This window comes from Bombina bombina, chromosome 2 (assembly GCF_027579735.1).
Source record: "Bombina bombina isolate aBomBom1 chromosome 2, aBomBom1.pri, whole genome shotgun sequence".
NCBI lineage: Eukaryota > Metazoa > Chordata > Amphibia > Anura > Bombinatoridae > Bombina > Bombina bombina.
This window is the reverse complement of record NC_069500.1, coordinates 70,460,721-70,481,410: the sequence shown is the minus strand read 5'-3', so window position 1 is coordinate 70,481,410 and position 20,690 is coordinate 70,460,721. Positions and strand designations below refer to the sequence as shown.

General features: G+C 37.1%; 1 protein-coding gene across 1 annotated transcript in view; it reads left to right on the top strand.

Annotated features, from left to right (window-relative positions):
• The window catches only part of MYO5B (myosin VB), a 575,225-nt gene extending 554,893 nt beyond the window's left edge, over nucleotides 1-20,332 (top strand). Inside the window, exons 36-39 of the mRNA XM_053701104.1 lie at nucleotides 5,648-5,933; nucleotides 12,912-13,086; nucleotides 13,891-13,971; nucleotides 18,902-20,332. Coding sequence (XP_053557079.1) covers nucleotides 5,648-5,933; nucleotides 12,912-13,086; nucleotides 13,891-13,971; nucleotides 18,902-19,054 — 695 coding nt within the window. The 3' untranslated portion in view covers nucleotides 19,055-20,332. The remainder of the gene's footprint in view (nucleotides 1-5,647; nucleotides 5,934-12,911; nucleotides 13,087-13,890; nucleotides 13,972-18,901) is intronic.
• Nucleotides 20,333-20,690: the final 358 nt, after the last annotated feature.

The window sequence follows — 20,690 nt, the reverse complement described above, 5'->3', positions numbered from 1 at the left end:
TTAACTACTGTGCTTTACAGTACACTAACACCCATAAACTACCTATGTACCCCTAAACCGAGGTCCCCCCACATCGCCGCCACTCGATTAAATTTTTTTAACCCCTAATCTGCCGACCGCACACCGCCGCCGTTATACTTATGTACCCCTAATCTGCTGCCCCTAACACCAAATAACCCCTAATCTGCCGACCGGACCTCACTGCTACTATAATAAATGTATTAACCCCTAATCTGCCTCACTCCCGCCTCAATAACCCTATAAGAAATAGTATTAACCCCTAATCTGCCCTCCCTAACATCGCCGACACCTAACTTCAATTATTAACCCCTAATCTGCCGACCGGACCTCACCGCTACTCTAATAAATGTATTAACCCCTAAAGCTAAGTCTAACCCTAACACTAACACCCCCCTAAGTTAAATATAATTTAAATCTAACGAAAAAAATTAACTTTTATTAAATAAATTATTCCTATTTAAAGATAAATACTTACGTGTAAAATAAATCCTAATATAGCTACAATATAACGAATAATTATATTGTAGCTATTTTAGGATTAATATTTATTTTACAGGCAACTTTGTAATTATTTTAACCAGGTAAATAGTTAATAACTATTTAATAGCTACCTAGTTAAAATAATTACAAAATTACCTGGAAAATAAATCCTAACCTAAGTTACAATTAAACCTAACACTACACTATCAATAAATTACTTAAATAAAATACCTACAATTATCTACAATTAAACCTAACACTACACTATCAATAAATTAATTAAATACAATACCTACAAATAAATACAATTAAATAAACTAACTGAAGTACAAAAAATAAAAAAGAACTAAGTTACAAAAAATAAAAAAATATTTACAAACATTAGAAAAATATTACAATAATTTTAAACTAATTACACCTACTCTTAGCCCCCTAATAAAATAACAAAGCCCCCCAAAATAAAAAAAATGCCCTACCCTATTCTAAAATTAAAATAGAAAAGCTCTTTTACCTTAACAGCCCTTAAAAGGGCCATTTGCGGGGCATGCCCCAAAGAATTCAGCTCTTTTGCCTGTAAAAAAAAACCATACAATACCCCCCCCCCCCCAACATTACAACCCACCACCCACATACCCCTAATATAACCCAAACCCCCCTTAAATAAACCTAACACTAAGCCCCTGAAGATCTCCCTACCTTGTCTTCACCACACCGGGTTCACCCATCGGTCCAGAAGAGCCTCCGAAGTCTTCATCCAAGCCCAAGCGGGGGCTGAAGACATCCATCCTCCGGCTGAAGTCTTGATCCAAGCGGCGAATGAAGAAGTCCATCTTCGGCAGAAATCTTCATCCTATCTGGGCAGAAGAGGACATCCGGACCGGCAAACATCTTCATCCAGGCGGCATCTTCTATGTTCTTCCATCCGATGACGAGCGGCTGATCTTGAAGACCTCCGGCGCGGATCCATCCTCTTGTTCCGACGACTAGACGACGAATGAAGGTTCCTTTAAGGGACGTCATCCAAGATGGCCTCCCTCGATTTCCGATTGGCTGATAGGATTCTATCAGCCAATCGGAATTAAGGTAGGAAACTTCTGATTGGCTGATGGAATCAGCCAATCAGATTGAGCTCGCATTCTATTGGCTTTTCCGATCAGCCAATAGAATGTGAGCTCAATCTGATTGGCTGATCCAATCAGCCAATCGGATTGAACTTGAATCTGATTGGCTGATTCCATCAGCCAATCAGAATTTTCCTACCTTAATTCCGATTGGCTGATAGAATCCTATCAGCCAATCTGAATTCGAGGGACGCCATCTTGGATGACGTCCCTTAAAGGAACCTTCATTCGTCGTCTAGTCGTCGGAAGAAGAGGATGGATCCGCGCCGGAGGTCTTCAAGATAAGCCGCTCGTCATCGGATGGAAGAACAAAGAAAATGCCGCCTGGATGAAGATGTTTGCCGGTCCGGATGTCCTCTTCTGCCCGGATAGGATGAAGATTTCTGCCCGAAGATGGAATTCTTCAGCCGCCGCTTGGATCAAGACTTCAGCCGGAGGATGGACGTCACTCTTCAGCCCCCGCTTGGGCTTGGATGAAGACTTCGGAGGCTCTTCTGGACCGATCGGTGAACCCGGTGTGGTGAAGACAAGGTAGGGAGATCTTCAGGGGCTTAGTGTTAGGTTTATTTAAGGGGGGTTTGGGTTAGATTAGGGGTATGTGGGTGGTGGGTTGTAATGTTGGGGGGGTATTGTATGTTTTTTTTTTACAGGCAAAAGAGCTGAATTCTTTGGGGCATGCCCCGCAAATGGCCCTTTTAAGGGCTGGTAAGGTAAAAGAGTTTTTCTATTTTAATTTTAGTATAGGGTAGGGCATTTTTTTTTATTTTGGGGGGCTTTGTTATTTTATTAGGGGGCTTAGAGTAGGTGTAATTAGTTTAAAATTGTTGTAATATTTTTCTAATGTTTGTAAATATTTTTTTATTTTTTTGTAACTTAGTTCTTTTTTATTTTTTGTACTTTAGTTAGTTTATTTAATTGTATTTATTTGTAGGTATTGTATTTAATAAATTTATTGATAGTGTAGTGTTAGGTTTAATTGTAGATAATTGTAGGTATTTTATTTAAGTAATTTATTGATAGTGTAGTGTTAGGTTTAATTGTAACTTAGGTTAGGATTTATTTTACAGGTAATTTTGTTATTATTTTAACTATTTTAGCTATTTAATAGTTCTTAACTATTTAATAGCTATTGTACCTGGTTAAAATAAATACAAAGTTGCCTGTAAAATAAATATTAATCCTAAAATAGCTACAATGTAATTATAATTTATATTGTAGCTATATTAGGGTTTATTTTACAGGTAAGTATTTAGCTTTAAATAGGAATAATTTATTTAATAAGAATTATTTTATTTAGTTAGAATAAAATTATATTTAATTTAGGGGGGTGTTAGGGTTAGACTTAGCTTTAGGGGTTAATACATTTATTAGAGTAGCGGTGAGGTCCGGTCGGCAGATTAAGGGTTAATAATTGAAGTTAGGTGTCAGCGATGTTAGGGAGGGCAGATTAGGGGTTAATACTATTTCTTATAGGGTTATTGAGGCAGGAGTGAGGCGGATTAGGGGTTAATAACTTTATTATAGTAGCGGTGAGGTCTGGTTGGCAGATTAGGGGTTAATTATTGTAGGTAGCTGGCGGCGACGTTGTGGGGGGCAGATTAGGGGTTAATAAATATATCATAGGGGTCGGCGGGGGTTAGGGGCAGCAGATTAGGGGTACATAGCTATAACGTAGGTTGCGTTGGTGTACGGAGCGGCAGATTAGGGGTTAAAAAAAATATGCAGGTGTCAGCGATAGCGGCGGCGGCAGAATAGGGGTTAATAAGTGTAAGGTTAGGAGTGTTTAGACTCGGGGTACATGTTAGGGTGTTAGGTGCAGACTTAGGAAGAGTTTCCCCATAGGAAACAATGGGGCCGCGTTAGGAGCTGAACGCTGCTTTTTTGCAGGTGTTAGTTTTTTTTTCAGCTCAAACTGTCCCATTGTTTCCTATGGGGGAATCGTGCACGAGCACGTTTTTTAAGCTGGCCGCGTCCGTAAGCACCGCTGGTATTGAAAGTTGCAGTGGCGGTAAATTATGCTCTACGCTCCTTTTTTGGAGCCTAACGCAGCCCTTCTGTGAACTCTAAATACCAGCTGTATTTAAAAGGTGCGGCCACAAAAAAGCACGCGTAGCTAACGCACCCCTTCTAACGCAAAACTCCAAATCTAGGCCATAGTTTTGAGAAAACAATAGTGCAATAATAGAAAAAAACACTCTAACAAATTAGAACACTTTCTTGTAGTACTTTTATGTCCCTTTATGAAAAAACAAACATTTTAAATATCTATATTTTCTGAGCTACAACAATATATCAGTGATTCAATTTATTCATTGTATTTGCTTGTTTTGGTGCATTCTGCCCCCAGTTCACATATGTGAAATTTAATTTTATATTGTACAAAAAAATGCCTGCACATTTTTACCATAACATAATTATGGAAGTGGATTACCTGGTCTCACTTATTCCACCACACTGAATCTTTTATTAAAGAAATAGTAAATGCTTTCTTTAGCCTTACAGTAAATTAACATAAAATATAGATATTCCCTTTATTACCCATTCCCCAGTTTTGCATAACCAACACAGTAATTTTAATAAACTTTTTATCTCTGTGATTACCTTGTATCTGAGCCTCTGCAGACTGCCCCCTGATCACATGACATTTATTATCTATTGCCTTGCATTTTAGCCAGTTAGTGCTGTTATCTATATGGCTTGCATGAACTAGCACTCCCCTGTTGTGAAAAGCAAATAAAAAAACATTCAGTTAAGAGGCGGTCTTCAAGGGCTTAGAAATTAGCATATGAGACTACCTAGGTTTAGCTTTCAACTAAGAATACCAAGAGAACAAAGCACATTTAATGATAAAAGTAAATTGGAAAGTTGTTTAGAATTACATGTCCTATATGAATAATGAAAGGGGAATCAGACTGATATTCTTCTAACCTATATTTTCCAATCTCATTAGTGGGTGCTAATTCCATTAACGTCTGTGGTTGCATGAGGTGTCCATTACAGAATATCTTGCACATGAAACAAAAGCCCCAATGTTATCTATAGGGCACACATGAACTAGCGTTGTCTAGCTGTAAAAAAAAAACTGATAAGAGGCGACCTTCAAGGGCTTATAAATTAGCATATGAGCCCACCCAGGTTCATCTTTTAACAAAGAATACCAAGAGAACAAAGCAAATTTGATGATAAAAGTAATTTGGAAAGTTGTTTCTGAATCATGAAAGTTTAATTTTGACATTTTTACTAGACTGTCCCTTTAATAAAATTTACTTTTTTCTTTTTTTTTTTTACTGGGAAAAAAACAACATTCAATGCATTTAAAACTATGATATTCAATCTCTTAATACAATAATATATGGATATGAATTTTAAAAAAAAACTAAACAAAACTTGCTAGACATAAAACGGTGTTAGAAAATCCATTATGTGTACATTTTCATACATAATCAGAACACGTTAGGTTTAGTAGAATGTAGTATAATTTGTATTAACTGATCGTATATAAATGGAAGAAAGGGCATAAAATCATAGATGTATACATTTTTTATTGTTGTGCTCCAGTTAAAGGGACACTGAACCCAAAGTTTTTCTTTAATGATTCAGATAGAGCATGCATTTTTCAGCAACTTTCTAATTTACTCCTATTAACGATTGTTCTTCGTTCTTTTGCTATCTTTATTTAAAAAGCAGGAATGTAAAGGTTAGGAGCCGGCCCATTTTAGGTACAGCACCCTGGATAGCGCTTCCTGATTGGTGGCTGACATTTAGCCACCAATAAGAAAGCGTAGCACAGGTTCTTAGCCAAAAATGGGCCGGCTCCTAACCTTACATTCCTGCTTTTAAATATAGCAAGAGAACAAAGAAAAATTGATAATAGGAGTAAATTAGAAAGTTGCTTAAAACTGCATGCTCTATCTGAATCATTAAAAAAATGGGTTTAGTGTCCCTTTAATGCAGTGTGAAAACAAAGGGAAATGGGAATAACAGCAAAGCTATTGTTTTTCTTATTCTTTTTTTATTCTTTGCAGTGTCTGCAATGTTAGAAAATGAAAGTATTCAAGGCCTTTCGGGGGTGAAGCCAACCGGCTACAGGAAGAGATCTTCCAGTATGGTGGATGGCGATAACTCTTACAGTCTAGAGGCCGTCATACGTCAGCTGAACTCTTTCAACAGTGTTATGTGTGACCATGGGCTGGACCCTGAGATCATCCAGCAAGTCTTTAAGCAACTTTTCTACATGATTAATGCAGTGACTTTGAATAACTTATTGCTAAGAAAGGATGTTTGTTCATGGAGTACCGGCATGCAGCTTAGGTAACAATTCAGAACGTTTAAATGTACACATCATCTGGACAATACAAAAAATTCATGTAGATTGCTTTAGTACTTTATGAGTTATTATTATGAGAAAAATTACATGTTTTCCACATGACACTATTGGGTATTTTAGGCAACACTACAGTCAAAATTACTACATCTTTTGGAGGGGGATGCATCTCTTAGGGCAGTGTATTTTGAGAAGTTTGACACTAGGTTCAGACATATAAAGCCTCAAAGTTGGGTTAGAAGAATTTTGCCCATAAATAGAAAAAACATAATTTATGTAAGAACTTACCTGATAAATTCATTTCTTTCATATTAGCAAGAGTCCATGAGCTAGTGACGTATGGGATATACATTCCTACCAGGAGGGGCAAAGTTTCCCAAACCTCAAAATGCCTACAAATACACCCCTCACCACACCCACAATTCAGTTTAACGAATAGCCAAGAAGTGGGGTGATAAGAAAAAAGTGCGAAAGCATATAAAATAAGGAATTGGAATAATTGTGCTTTATATAAAAAAATCAAAACCACCACAAAAAAGGGCGGGCCTCATGGACTCTTGCTAATATGAAAGAAATGAATTTATCAGGTAAGTTCTTACATAAATTATGTTTTCTTTCATGTAATTAGCAAGAGTCCATGAGCTAGTGACGTATGGGATAATGATTACCCAAGATGTGGATCTTTCCACACAAGAGTCACTAGAGAGGGAGGGATAAAATAAAGACAGCCAATTCCTGCTGAAAATAATCCACACCCAGAATAAAATTTTAATGAAAAAACATAAGAAGAAGATTCAAACTGAAACCACTGCCTGAAGTACGTTTCTACCAAAAACTGCTTCAGAAGAAGAAAACACATCAAAATGGTAGAATTTAGTAAAAGTATGCAAAGAGGACCAAGTTGCTGTTTTGCAAATCTGATCAACCTGAAGCTTCATTCTTAAACGCCCAGGAAGTAGAAACTGACCTAGTAGAATGAGCTGTAATCCTTTGAGGCGGAGTGTTACCCGACTCAACATAGGCATGATGAAATAAAGATTTCAACCAAGATGCCAAAGAAATGGCAGAAGCTTTCTGGTCTTTTCTAGAACCGGAAAAGATGACAAATAGACTAGAAGTCTTTCGGAAAGACTTAGTAGCTTCAACATAATATTACAAAGCTCTAACAGCATCCAAAGAATGCAATGATTTCTCCTTAGAATTCATAGGATTAGGACATAATGAAGGAACCACAATTTCTCTACTAATGTTGTTAGAATTCACAACCTTAGGTAAAAAATTCAAAAGAAGTTCGCAGCACCGCCTTATCCTGATGCAAAATCAGAAAAGGAGACTCACAAAAAAGAGTAGATAATTCAGAGACTCTTCTGGCAGAAGAGATGGCCAAAAGAAACAAAACTTTCCAAGAAAGTAATATAACGACCAAAGAATGCATGGGTTCAAAAGGAGAAGCTTGAAGAGCCCCCAGAACCAAATTCAAACTCCAAAGAGGAGAAATTGACTTAATGACAGGTTTTATACAAACCAAAGCTTGTACAAAACAATGAATATCAGGAAGATTAGCAATCCTTCTGTGAAAAAGAACAGAAAGAGCAGAGATTTGTCTTTCAAGAAACTTGCGGACAAACCTTTATCTAAACCATCCTGAAGAAATATAAGTCTTCCAGACTCTATAATATATCTCTCTAGATACAGATTTACGAGCCTGTCACATAGTATCAATCACAGAGTCAGAGAAACCTCTTTGACCAAGAATCAAGCGTTCAAACTCCACACCTTAAAATTAAGGTTTTGAGATCCTGATGGAAAAAAGAACCTTGAGACAGAAAGACTGGTCTTAACGGAAGAGTCCACAGCTGGCAAGAGGCCATCCGGACAAGATCCGCATACCAAAACCTGTGAGGCCATGCTGGAGCTACCAGCAGGACAAACGAGCATTCCTTTAGAATATTAGAGAATACCCTTGGAAGAAGAACTAGAGGCGGAAAGATATAGGCAGGATGACACTTGTAAGGAAGAGATAATGCATCCACTGCCTCCGCCCGAGGATCCCTGGATCCGGACAGATACCAGGGAAGTTTCTTGTTTAGATGAGAAGCCATCAGATCTATTTCTGAGAGTTCCCACATATGAACAATCTGAGGAAATACCTCTGGGTGAAGACCATTCGCCCAGGTGCAACGTTTGGCGACTGAGATAATCCGCTTTCCAATTGTCCATACCTGGGATATGAACCGCAGAGATTAGACAGGAGCTGGATTCCGCCCAAACCAAAATTCGAGATACTTCTTTCATAGCCAGAGGACCGTGAGTCCCTCCTTGATGATTGATGTATGCCACAGTTGTGACATTGTCTATCTGAAAACAAATGAACAATTCTCTCTTCAGAAGAGGCCAAGACTGAAGAGCTCTGAAATTGCACGGAGTTCCAAAATATTGATCGGAAATCTCACCTCCTGAGATTCCCAAACCCCTTGTGCCGTCAGATACCCCCACACAGCTCCCCAACCTGTAAGACTTACATCTGTTGAGATTATAGTCCAGGTCGGAAGAACAAAGAAGCCCCCTGAACTAAACGATGGTGATCTGCCCACCATGTCAGAGAGTGTCGTATAATCGGTTTGAAGATATTAATTGAGATATCTTTGAGTAATCCCTGCACCATTGGTTCAGCATACAGAGCTGAAGAGGTGGCATGTGAAAACGAGCAAAGGAGATCGCATCTGATGCGGCAGTCCTAAGACCTAAAATTTCCATGCATAAGGCTACCAAAGGGAATGATTGTGACTGAAGGTTTTGACAAGCTGATATCAATGTTAAACTTCTCTTGTCTGACAAGGACAGAGTCATAGACACTGAATCTATTCTAGAAACCTAAAAAGGTTACACTTGTCTGAGGAATCAATGAACTGATTGGTAAATTGATCCTCCAACCATGAACTTGAAGAAACAACACAAGTCGATTCGTATAAGATTCTTCGAAAATGAGAAGACTGAGCAAGTACCCAGATATTGTCCAATAAGGAAATACCAAAAAAACCCTGTTCTCTGAATACAGAAAGAAGGGCACCGAGAACCTTTGAAAAAAATTCTTGGAACTGAGGCTAGGCCAAACGGTAGAGCCACAAAACTGGTAATGCTTGTCTAAAAAGAGAATCTCAGACACTAAAAGTGATCTGGATGAATCGGAATATGTAGATACACATCCTGTAAATCTATTGTAGACATATAATGCCCTTGCTAAACAAAAGGCAGGACAGTCCTACAATAACCATCTTGAATGTTGGTATCCTTACATAACGATTCAATATTGATAGATCCGGAACTGGTCTGAAGGAATTGACCTTCTTTGGTACAATGAAGAGATAAAATAAAACCCCAGCCCCTGTTCCAGAACTGGAACTGGCATAATTACTCCAGCCAACTCTAGATCTGAAACACATTTCAGAAATGCTGAGCCTTTGCTGTGTTAACTGGGACACGGGAAAGAAAAAATTCTCTTAGCAGGAGGCCTTAACTGAAGCCAATTCTGTACCTTTCTGAAACAATGTTCTGAAACCAGAAATTGAGAACGGAATTGATCAAAATTTCTTTGAAGAAAACGTAATCTGCCCCATACCAGCTGAGCTGGAATAAGGTCCGCACCTTCATGGGTACTTAGGAGCTGGCTATAGGTTTTCTAAAAGGCTTGGATATATTCCAAACTGGAAATAGCTTCCAAACTGATACCGCTCCTGAGAATGAAGGATCAGGCTTTTGTTCCTTATTGTGAGGAAAGGAACGAAATGATTATTAGACCTAAATTTACCTTAGATTTTTTATCCTTTGGTAAAAAAGTTCCCTTCCTTCCAGAAACAGTTGAAATAATAATTTATTACCCTGGAAAGAAAGGGAAAGCAAAGTTGACTTAGAAGACATATCAGTATTCCAAGTTTAATCCATAAAGCTTTTCTAGCTAAAATAGCTAGAGACATATACCTGACATCAACTCTAATGATATCAAAAGATGGTATCACCAATAAAATTATTAGCATGTTATAGAATAATAATAATGCTATAAAATTATGATCTGTTACTTGTTGCGCTAAAGCTTCTAACCAAAAAGTTGAAGCTGCAGCAACATCCGCTAAAAATATAGCAAGTCTAAGAAGATTACCTGAACATAAGTAAGCGTTTCTTAGAAAGGATTCAATTTTCCTATCTAAAGGATCCTTAAATGAATTACTATCTGCCGTAGGAATAGTAGCACATTTAGCAGGAGTAGAGACAGCCCCATAACCTTAGGGATTTTGTCCCAAAAAAACTCTAATCTGTCAGATGGCACAGGATATAATTGCTTAAACGTTTAGAAGGAGTAAAAGAATTACCCAAATTATTCCATTCCCTGGAAATTACTTCAGAAATAGCATCAGGGAGATTAAACACTTCTGGAATAACTACAGGAGATTTAAAAACCTTATTTAAACGTTTAGATTTAGAATCAAGAGGACCAGAATCCTCTATTTCTAATGCAATTAATACTTCTTTAAATAAAGAACGAATAAATTCCATTTTGAACAAATACAAAGATTTATCAGCATCAACCTCTGAGACAGAAACCTCTGAACCAGAAGAACCATTATCAGTATCAGAATGATGATGTTCATTTAAAAATTCATCTGAAAAAAGAGAAGTTTTAAAAGACTTTTATGTAAACTAGAAGGAGAAATAACAGACATAGCCTTCTTAATGGATTTAAAAAATAAAATCTCTTATGTTTATCAGGAACACTCTGAAAATTAGATGTTGACGGACAGCAACAGGTAATGTAACAGTACTAAAGGAAATTTTATCTGCATTAATAAGTTTGTCATGACATGCAATACAAACAACAGCTGGAGAAACAGATACCAAAAATTATAGCAGATACACTTAGCTTGGTAGCTCCAGCAGTAGACAGCGATTTTCCTGTAGTATCTTCTGACTCAGATGCAACGTGAGACATCTTGCAATATGTAAGAGAAAAAACAACATATAAAGCAAAATTGATCAAATTCCTTAAATGACAGTTTCAGGAATGGGAAAAAATGCCAAAGAACAAGCTTCTAGCAACCAGAAGCACTGAAAAAATAAGACTTAAATAATGTGGAGACAAAAGCGACGCCCTTATTTTTTAGCGCCAAATAAGACGCCCACATTATTTGGCGCCTAAATGCTTTTGGCGCCAAAAATGACGCCACATCCGGAACGCCGACATTTTTGGCGCAAAATAACGTCAAAAAATGACGCAACTTCCGGCGACACGTATGACGCCGGAAACGGAAAATAATTTTTGCGCCAAAAAAGTCCGCACCAAGAATGACGCAATAAAATGAAGCATTTCCAGCCCCCGCGAGCCTAACAGCCCACAGGAAAAAAAGAGTCAAATTTTTGAAGGTAAGAAAAAATGATTAATTCAAATGCATTATCCCAAATATGAAACTGACTGTCTGAAAAATAAGGAAAGTTGAACATTCTGAGTCAAGGCAAATAAATGTTTGAATACATATATTTAGAACTTTATAAACAAAGTGCCCAACCATAGCTTAGAGTGTCACAGAAAATAAGATTTACTTACCCCAGGACACTCATCTACATGTTTGTAGAAAGCCAAACCAGTACTGAAACGAGAATCAGCAGAGGTAATGGTATATATAAGAGTATATCGTCGATCTGAAAAGGGAGGTAAGAGATGAATCTCTACGACCGATAACAGAGAACCTATGAAATAGACCCCGTAGAAGGAGATCACTGCATTCAAATAGGCAATACTCTCCTCACATCCCTCTGATATTCACTGCACGCTGAGAGGAAAACCGGGCTCCAACTTGCTGCGGAGCGCATATCAACGTAGAATCTAGCACAAACTTACTTCACCACCTCCATCGGAGGCAAAGTTTGTAAAACTGAATTGTGGGTGTGGTGAGGGGTGTATTTGTAGGCATTTTGAGGTTTGGGAAACTTTGCCCCTCCTGGTAGGAATGTATATCCCATACGTCACTAGCTCATGGACTCTTGCTAATTACATGAAAGAAAAACAAACGTGCAGAAACATTTTCAAACAGCAGCTTCTCATAACATTTACTTCAATTTAGGTAGTTATTGTAGTCTTATATAGTTATTGTGGTCTGAATAATTTGAATATGATATTGTAATCTAAGATAGGGCATTTAAATATAACAGTATTTTAATCTGTGATAGGTAATTTTGGCGTTTGCTTAGTTTTAGGGACCTGGCCAGACTGGTCTAGATAGAACAGACAGACTGGCCATGCAGGCTGGGAATAAGTACACAAAACAACAATCTGGACATCTAGTAACCCGCAATCTTCTGTTTGGACACACTTGGTCCAGAGACTGTATACTTAAAGGGATACTGAACCCACATTTCTTCTCTCATAATTCAGATAGAGCATGAAATTTTAAGCAACTTTATAATTTACTCCTATTATCAATTTTTCTTTGCTCTCTTGGTATCTTTATTTGAAAAAGCAGGAATGCAAGCATAGGAGCTGAACCATTTTTGGTTCAGCACCATGGATAGTGCTTGCTGATTGGTGGCTACATTTAACCACCAATCAGCAAGCGCTATCCAGGTGCTGAACCGAAGATGGGCCGGCTATAGAGATACCAAGAGAACGAAGAAAAATTGATAATAGGAGTAAATTAGAAAGTTGCTTAAAATTGCATAATCTATCTGAATCATGAAAGAAAAAAAAAATGGTTTCAGTGTCCCTTTAAATCTACTAGTACTATTGTTTTCCCTTGCAACCACTTAATACATCTTTCTCTGCTGTGCAGACTGTCTAAATGTGACCCCCTTTTTTCTGACATTTTTACTGTTCACTGTACATACATTTAAAACCTCCATCTCCCCAACAGCAGATATTTCACTCTTAACAAACATTGTTGTAACCATATACTTACGCTGTGTGTCATTTTCTTAAGGTATAATATTAGCCAGTTAGAAGAGTGGCTACGTGGGAAGAATTTGCACCCGAGTGGAGCGGCTCAGACAATGGATCCGCTTATACATGCAGCGCAGCTCTTACAGCTAAAGAAGAAAACACAAGAGGATGCAGAAGCTATTTGCTCATTGTGCACAGGGTTAACCACACAGCAAGTGAGTGACGTTTATCACTCGGCTACTGAATATATTTATTATTATTTGCAAAATCCATGGCCATGGGAATATACAGTACAAAACAGTTAGATATGACTATGTAATTAATACAGAAGTAAACGCCAGCTGCAAAAAGTCACTTTTGTAAAGGATAGATAGATAATTAGATGATAGATAGATAGATAGATAGATAATTAGATGATAGATAAAGTAAATGTTGTCAGTAGGGGTAATGGGGTTCCACTTAAGGGATAGAAAGATCAGCATAGAAATGTGCATTATTAGCAAAAATGCTTCTAGTAAAAGCTATTACTGTTTTTGAGTGGCATACGCACATATGCTGTAATAGCTTCATGCACCACAGTATTCAAGCTGGCGGTGGTGCGTATCGTCTCTGTGAGGACTTATTTTGTGTCACTGCTGCCTTTCTGAGTAGGTGTAGTGTTTGAATACCAAGAGAACCAATTAAATTAGATAACAGAAGTGCATTTCAAATTCTCTTGAAAACATATGATGTATCTAAACCATAAACATTTATTTTGACTTTTATGTCGGTTTAAACATATGTTTATTCAACTATTTTTATCTCATTAGTACCCCGCTTGTAGGAAACATTTTATGAGTGCTATAGACAGGAATGTTTACATTAAAAAGATAAAAAGTTGAGGAAATGCAAGACTGAGGTGAAACAGAAAGGCACCCTGAAGAGAAAATATCGCCCCAAATGTAAAATATTAGCACAGACAATATGTCCACTGTTATTTCATCTTGTCTAATTTTCTGTATCTATCTTTTTCTCAACAGATTGTTAAGATTCTTAATCTCTACACACCAGTAAATGAGTTTGAAGAGCGTGTGACTGTGGCCTTTATCAGAACTATTCAGGTAAGTCTTTAGATGTCATTTTTATATTGGCGGAGAATGTTATAAATGCTCAAATATACAGAGATGAAGATTTGTAAAGAAAATTAACAAATCTACAAGACGTCATTGTCACTGCTGATGCTTTAATGTCTGTGTATAGCTGCTCACAACTGAACTTTTGTAAATAGGGCAACATCAATATATATACTAGCATCATAATAAGTTCTAGTTTGTCTTTTTGTCCTGTTTTCCTTGCTAGCTAATATTACAAATCACATAGCAGAACACTCACTGGGACTGCTGAGAGATCTTATGTTCTAATGACAACACTGAAATGGTGTATTTCTTTCATGTCATTAGCAAGAGTCCATGAGCTAGTGACGTATGGGATATACATTCCTACCAGGAGGGGCAAAGTTTCCCAAACCTTAAAATGCCTATAAATACACCCCTCACCACACCCACAATTCAGTTTTATAAACTTTGCCTCCTATGGAGGTGGTGAAGTAAGTTTGTGCTAGATTCTACGTTGATATGCGCTCCGCAGCAGGTTTGAGCCCGGTTTTCCTCTCAGCGTGCAGTGAATGTCAGAGGGATGAGAGGAGAGTATTGCCTGTTTGAATTCAATGATCTCCTTCTACGGGGTCTATTTCATAGGTTCTCTGTTATCGGTCGTAGAGATTCATCTCTTACCTCCCTTTTCAGATCGACGATATACTCTTTTATATATATACCATTACCTCTGCTGATTTTCGTTTCAGTACTGGTTTGGCTTTCTACAAACATGTAGATGAGTGTTCTGGGGTAAGTAAGTCACAGGTTTTGGTATGCGGATCTTGTCCGGATGGCCTCTTGCCATCCGTGGACTCTTCCGCTAAGACCAGACCTTCTGACGCAAGGTCCTTTTTTCCATCAGGATCTCAAATCCTTAAATTTAAAGGTATGGAGATTGAACGCTTGATTCTTGGTCAAAGAGGTTTCTCTGACTCTGTGATTAATACTATGTTACAGGCTCGTAAATCTGTATCTAGAGAGATATATTATAGAGTCTGGAAGACTTATATTTCTTGGTGTCTTTCTCATCATTTTTCTTGGCATTCTTTTAGAATTCCGAGAATTTTACAGTTTCTTCAGGATGGTTTAGATAAAGGTTTGTCCGCAAGTTCCTTGAAAGGACAAATCTCTGCTCTTTCTGTTCTTTTTCACAGAAAGATTGCTAATCTTCCTGATATTCATTGTTTTGTACAAGCTTTGGTTCGTATAAAACCTGTCATTAAGTCAATTTCTCCTCCTTGGAGTTTGAATTTGGTTCTGGGGGCTCTTCAAGCTCTTCCTTTTGAACCCATGCATTCATTGGACATTAAATTACTTTCTTGGAAAGTTTTGTTCCTTTTGGCGATCTCTTCTGCCAGAAGAGTCTTTGAATTATCCGCTCTTTCTTGTGAGTCTCCTTTTCTGATTTTTCATCAGGATAAGGCGGTGTTGCGAACTTCTTTTGAATTTTTACCTAAGGTTGTGAATTCCAACAACATTAGTAGAGAAATTGTGGTTCCCTCATTATGTCCTAATCCTAAGAATTCTAAGGAGAAATCGTTGCATTCTTTGGATGTTGTTAGAGCTTTGAAATATTATGTTGAAGCTACTAAGTCTTTCCGAAAGACTTCTAGTCTATTTGTTATCTTTTCCGGTTCTAGAAAAGGCCAGAAAGCTTCTGCCATTTCTTTGGCATCTTGGTTGAAATCTTTAATTCATCATGCCTATGTCGAGTCGGGTAAAACTCCGCCTCAAAGGATTACAGCTCATTCTACTAGGTCAGTTTCTACTTCCTGGGCGTTTAGGAATGAAGCTTCGGTTGATCAGATTTGCAAAGCAGCAACTTGGTCCTCTTTGCATACTTTTACTAAATTCTACCATTTTGATGTATTTTCTTCTTCTGAAGCAGTTTTTGGTAGAAAAGTACTTCAGGCAGCGGTTTCAGTTTGAATCTTCTGTTTATGTTTTTCATTAAACTTTATTTTGGGTGTGGATTATTTTCAGCAGGAATTGGCTGTCTTTATTTTATCCCTCCCTCTCTAGTGACTCTTGCGTGGAAAGATCAACATCTTGGGTAGTCATTATCCCATACGTCACTAGCTCATGGACTCTTGCTAATTACATGAAAGAAAACATAATTTATGTAAGAACTTACCTGATAAATTCATTTCTTTCATATTAGCAAGAGTCCATGAGGCCCGCCCTTTTTTGTGGTGGTTATGATTTTTTTGTATAAAGCACAATTATTCCAATTCCTTATTTTATATGCTTTCGCACTTTTTCTTATCACCCCACTTCTTGGCTATTCGTTAAACTGAATTGTGGGTGTGGTGAGGGGTGTATTTATATGCATTTTAAGGTTTGGGAGACTTTGCCCCTCCTGGTAGGAATGTATATCCCATACGTCACTAGCTCATGGACTCTTGCTAATATGAAAGAAATGAATTTATCAGGTAAGTTCTTACATAAATTATGTTTTTTATGTGCCTTTAAAAGTTTCATTTTGGTGAGAACATTTAGGGGCTGGATATCTATGAAGATATCTATGGCCCAACTATGAAATAGTAGCAATGGCAGACTTTTGTGTCCCTATCCTGTCCCTATCTTGGTCAAATTATTGTTTTCTTTATTGACAATACACTGTTTGGGTGTCACTAAATAAAGTCAGTCCCATAGGGTTGAGCACAATGACCACCCAGGTTCTGTCCTTCAACTGCAGTAGACATGGGTGTCCATATGATATAGGTTCCAGTGTTTCTGCCCAGTAACAAGAATTATGACTTCCTCTACCCCAATTAACCCTACCCAGGACCTCCCGTCTACCATAGTGACCTACTCCCTTCCCCAACTACCCCGTAAAATTCTAACTCCCTTACAAAATCCCTCACACTGCAAATGGTTTATTTTCTTTCTCTTCTTGCCTCAGGAGCAGTGTTTTTTGCCTTTCTTTTTCCTGTCTTCACTCTTTCTCTAGTCTGGTGTTCTTTCCAATCAGAACAGTGTGAGGGCTAGCTTCTGAAATTGTGCCATCCCTGTTCAATTCTAATTGGTTTGTCTTTTAACCAATCAATATTGTTTTTAAAAAAATTATAAAAATAGAATGAAACACCCATAACAAGGATGAGTAAGTATTATCTGATGAACCCTGTTCCTGCAGACAGGGAAGGTTAAAGGTAGACCAATGCTGGGGCATGAATTGTTAGCTGGATTTTGTCCGTATTTTTAGGGGGCGATTCTCTTGAGGAGACGATTGGGTTTGCATGGGGGGGGGGGTATCAGAAGGTCTCTTGGATGTTGTAGGTTTGCATTTCAAGTAGTCTTGTAGTGGGGCTGGGGTAGCAAGTTGTGCAGGCTATTAATAATAATTGTGGTGAGTGAGGTAATGTTAGGGACAAGTGGGTGGGTGATTGCAGATAGAGATAGATGCAGAAGCTATCTAGGGAAGGGGTCAGCAACCTTGGCACCCCAGATGTTTCGGAACTACATTTCCCATGATGGTCAGACAGCCTAAAGATTGTCTCATGGGAAATGTAGTTCTAAAACATCTGGGGTGCTGATCTAGGGGATCATAATGCAAAATTAATACACATGATCATATTTTGACAATTCACACATTAAGATTTAGCCTTGTGACTGGTGTTTGCAAGTGTGGTACTGTTGCTACTAATGTTTTGTGGGTTCCATTGAAAATATTATTTTGGGTTGTTAGATTACACAAGAAACACAATTGAAAATGCCAAAATTGCCTGTGTGATTAAAGTATGGAAACTGGGAAAACCCTCCATCCTTAAAAAAAGTTAAACACTAAAATGTAAGATATCTGCATACAAAATAGCGAGGATTAAAAAAAACACAATTTGCAGAGTAAAATTACAATTAAAGGGGGCAAAATAAATTAGCACTATTTACACAACTTAGATCCCAGTAAAGCAGAAATCAATAGCAACACCTTTATTACCAATTGATCCCTATTTTTGTAAAATCAATACATATTATATACTGTTTGTTAGTTTTTAACAAACAGGGCTTTGTTGTGGTACCCATAAATTAACAATAATTAACAATAAATAACAATACTGAGATAAACGTATTGGTGTGCGTGTGTTTTTATCATTATGTGACAGCAGTGTGTGTAGCAATAAACCTGTAGAGGAAGCTGAATAATATCAGGGAACACCCACAGCTCTGCCTTAACTTACTATTACTGCACTGTTTGTCTCCTTTAGGAAAGATAGATGCTTTCTCAAATTGTCTTCAAATGATCTTCTTTATTATTAAACAAAGCTTCTAGCTATACAGCACTAGTTTAATTTTATCATAGAGTTTTACTATATATTTTGCCATAGAGCTTCTGCACTCTACAGCATCATCTACAGATTGTTTGTTTGTATAACATTGCTACACACACTGCCGGCACATCAGTATGCTTTTATCGAAAGGGTCCTAATTTTAACCAGGAAACTGAGAAAAATATTTAAATATAATTATAAATTAAAGTTGAAAGTTGTTTTTATTAAAGTACATTCTGTCTAAATCATGAAACCTTTAAATGTAACATGACTATCAATGTAAAATATTTTAAGATGGAGCAGAAATATTTTTACATTTAGGGGTGCTATATTCCCCTCCCCCCCCCCCCCCCCCAGATATAAAGCTTATAAAAATTATTTTAAATGTATTTCTTAAATGCAATTCCAGAAAACCATTTTTTGCTACATAACATGGATGTTAAAGGTGAACTAATATCTTAATGTAATGAGTCTGGTTCTAGTGCACAGTTATCAGTCACTCCAGGCATTTTACAGCTAAACTGCGGCAAATGAGTTCTGTGCATGAAGTTCACTTTACAATGCAGGAACCCATTACAGTTTCCTATATCAAAAATTGCTTTTGCTGAAACATTTCATTTATTTTGCAGGCCCAGTTACAGGAGCGGAATGACCCACCCCAACTGCTGCTAGACTCGAAATATATGTTCCCCGTTTTATTCCCTTTCAACCCATCATCTCTCACTTTGGACACTGTTCATATTCCGGCATCTCTTCGTCTGGATTTCCTCAACAGAGTTTGAAAATACTTTTTTTTTTGTTACCCATGAAACAATTTAGCATAAAGGAGGAAATATTATATTATATATATTAAATTGAGGACCAAACACTAAGTTTTAAAAACTATTAAATACTGATAAGTTAAAATGTCATAAAGTAGCTTTGCAAGCGAATATAATGCACTGAACCTGAGTTTATTAACCCACTGTCAAAAATACTTGAAATATAGAATTTTTTTAACCTGCTTATTGTCAAATTATAGCTGTTTATAATGGCACAATGGTTCCATACTTGCACCTAAAGTGATGTATTTTAGTGAAAAAGATTGTCATATAGTGTATGATTATATATTATATCCTTTTATAATATATCATAATTTTATTGCCAGTGAATCATCATTTGTTTGTCTTTCATAATTCAGATAGAGCACGCGATTTTAAACAATTTTCTAAGTTACTTTTATTATCAATTTTTCTTTGTTTTCTTGGTATTTTTTTTTTTTTTAAAAGCAGTGACGTAAACTTAGGAGCCGACCCTTTTCTGAAGCACTATTTTGCAGCAGTTTTTCTAGATTGTTATCTGTTTGCAAGAGCACTAGATAGCAGCACTATTTCCTGCCACATAGTGCTCCGGACGCCTACCTAGCTATCTATTTAAAGTGCCATAAAACATGTTGAGATCTGTGCATATCCTAAAAGGGCTAATAAAGTAAAAAATGGTGCATAAAAATTGTTTAAAAATTGCTGGCAAGTATTTTAAAATCATTTTCAAAAATAAGTAAAATGAGTTACATAGCCATGCTTTCTGGAGTAGTCTGATCCACCCCCCTTATCAGTATTTAGCATCAGAAGCACAAAAATTGTATTTCGCAGCAGCTTATTTGCTTCTAGACATGCTCCCGCAGATAATGACTGTTAAAGTCTTGCATTCTACCAAAACAAAGGTGGATATAGATACAGCCATAGAAGAAAATATGTTGGAGTTAGAGCTGTACAATTCGGAAACTTAAAAGAAACGGTTAATGGCGAGGCACTGCAGTATAAATTTGCAGGTAAAGTAATTAAAGTACATATATATTTTGTCTCTATCCCAACTTGTTTTATGTCCCTTTAACAAAGAATACCATGGAAACTAAGCATTTTTGATAATAAAAGTAAATTGGAATTAAATGCTCTGTCTGAATCATAAAAGAAATGTTTTAAGTTCTATATCCATACCCATTGTTACTGCACCAGGCTCTGGTCCCTTCTCAAATTCTTGTTTTGCAACATTCAGTACCAATTAAAAAACTGTTATAACTATGTAATGCATTACCCACCCCCAGTAATTTATTTATAATACATCTCAGTATTTTTATAGAATACATACTGTAGAACACATACTGCTTTATCCTAAAGGATAAAGCAGTATGTGAGTTTTTTTCTTTTAGTAATTCTCTTGCCAAAGCCAGTAATGTTTTGTGCATGAGGTTGGTTTATTCTGCATGCAAGTAATATTGTGCCATTATTGTACCAGCTGCACTTTAGTCTAGTACTAGAAATTAATGTATGTACTTGAATTATACAGAATTGTGATTAAGAAACCTCTATTTCGCTTTCTCTCTCTGTACCTTGCATGTTTGGTGAGAATTTCTTTCAATCAAAAGGAACCAGCACATAT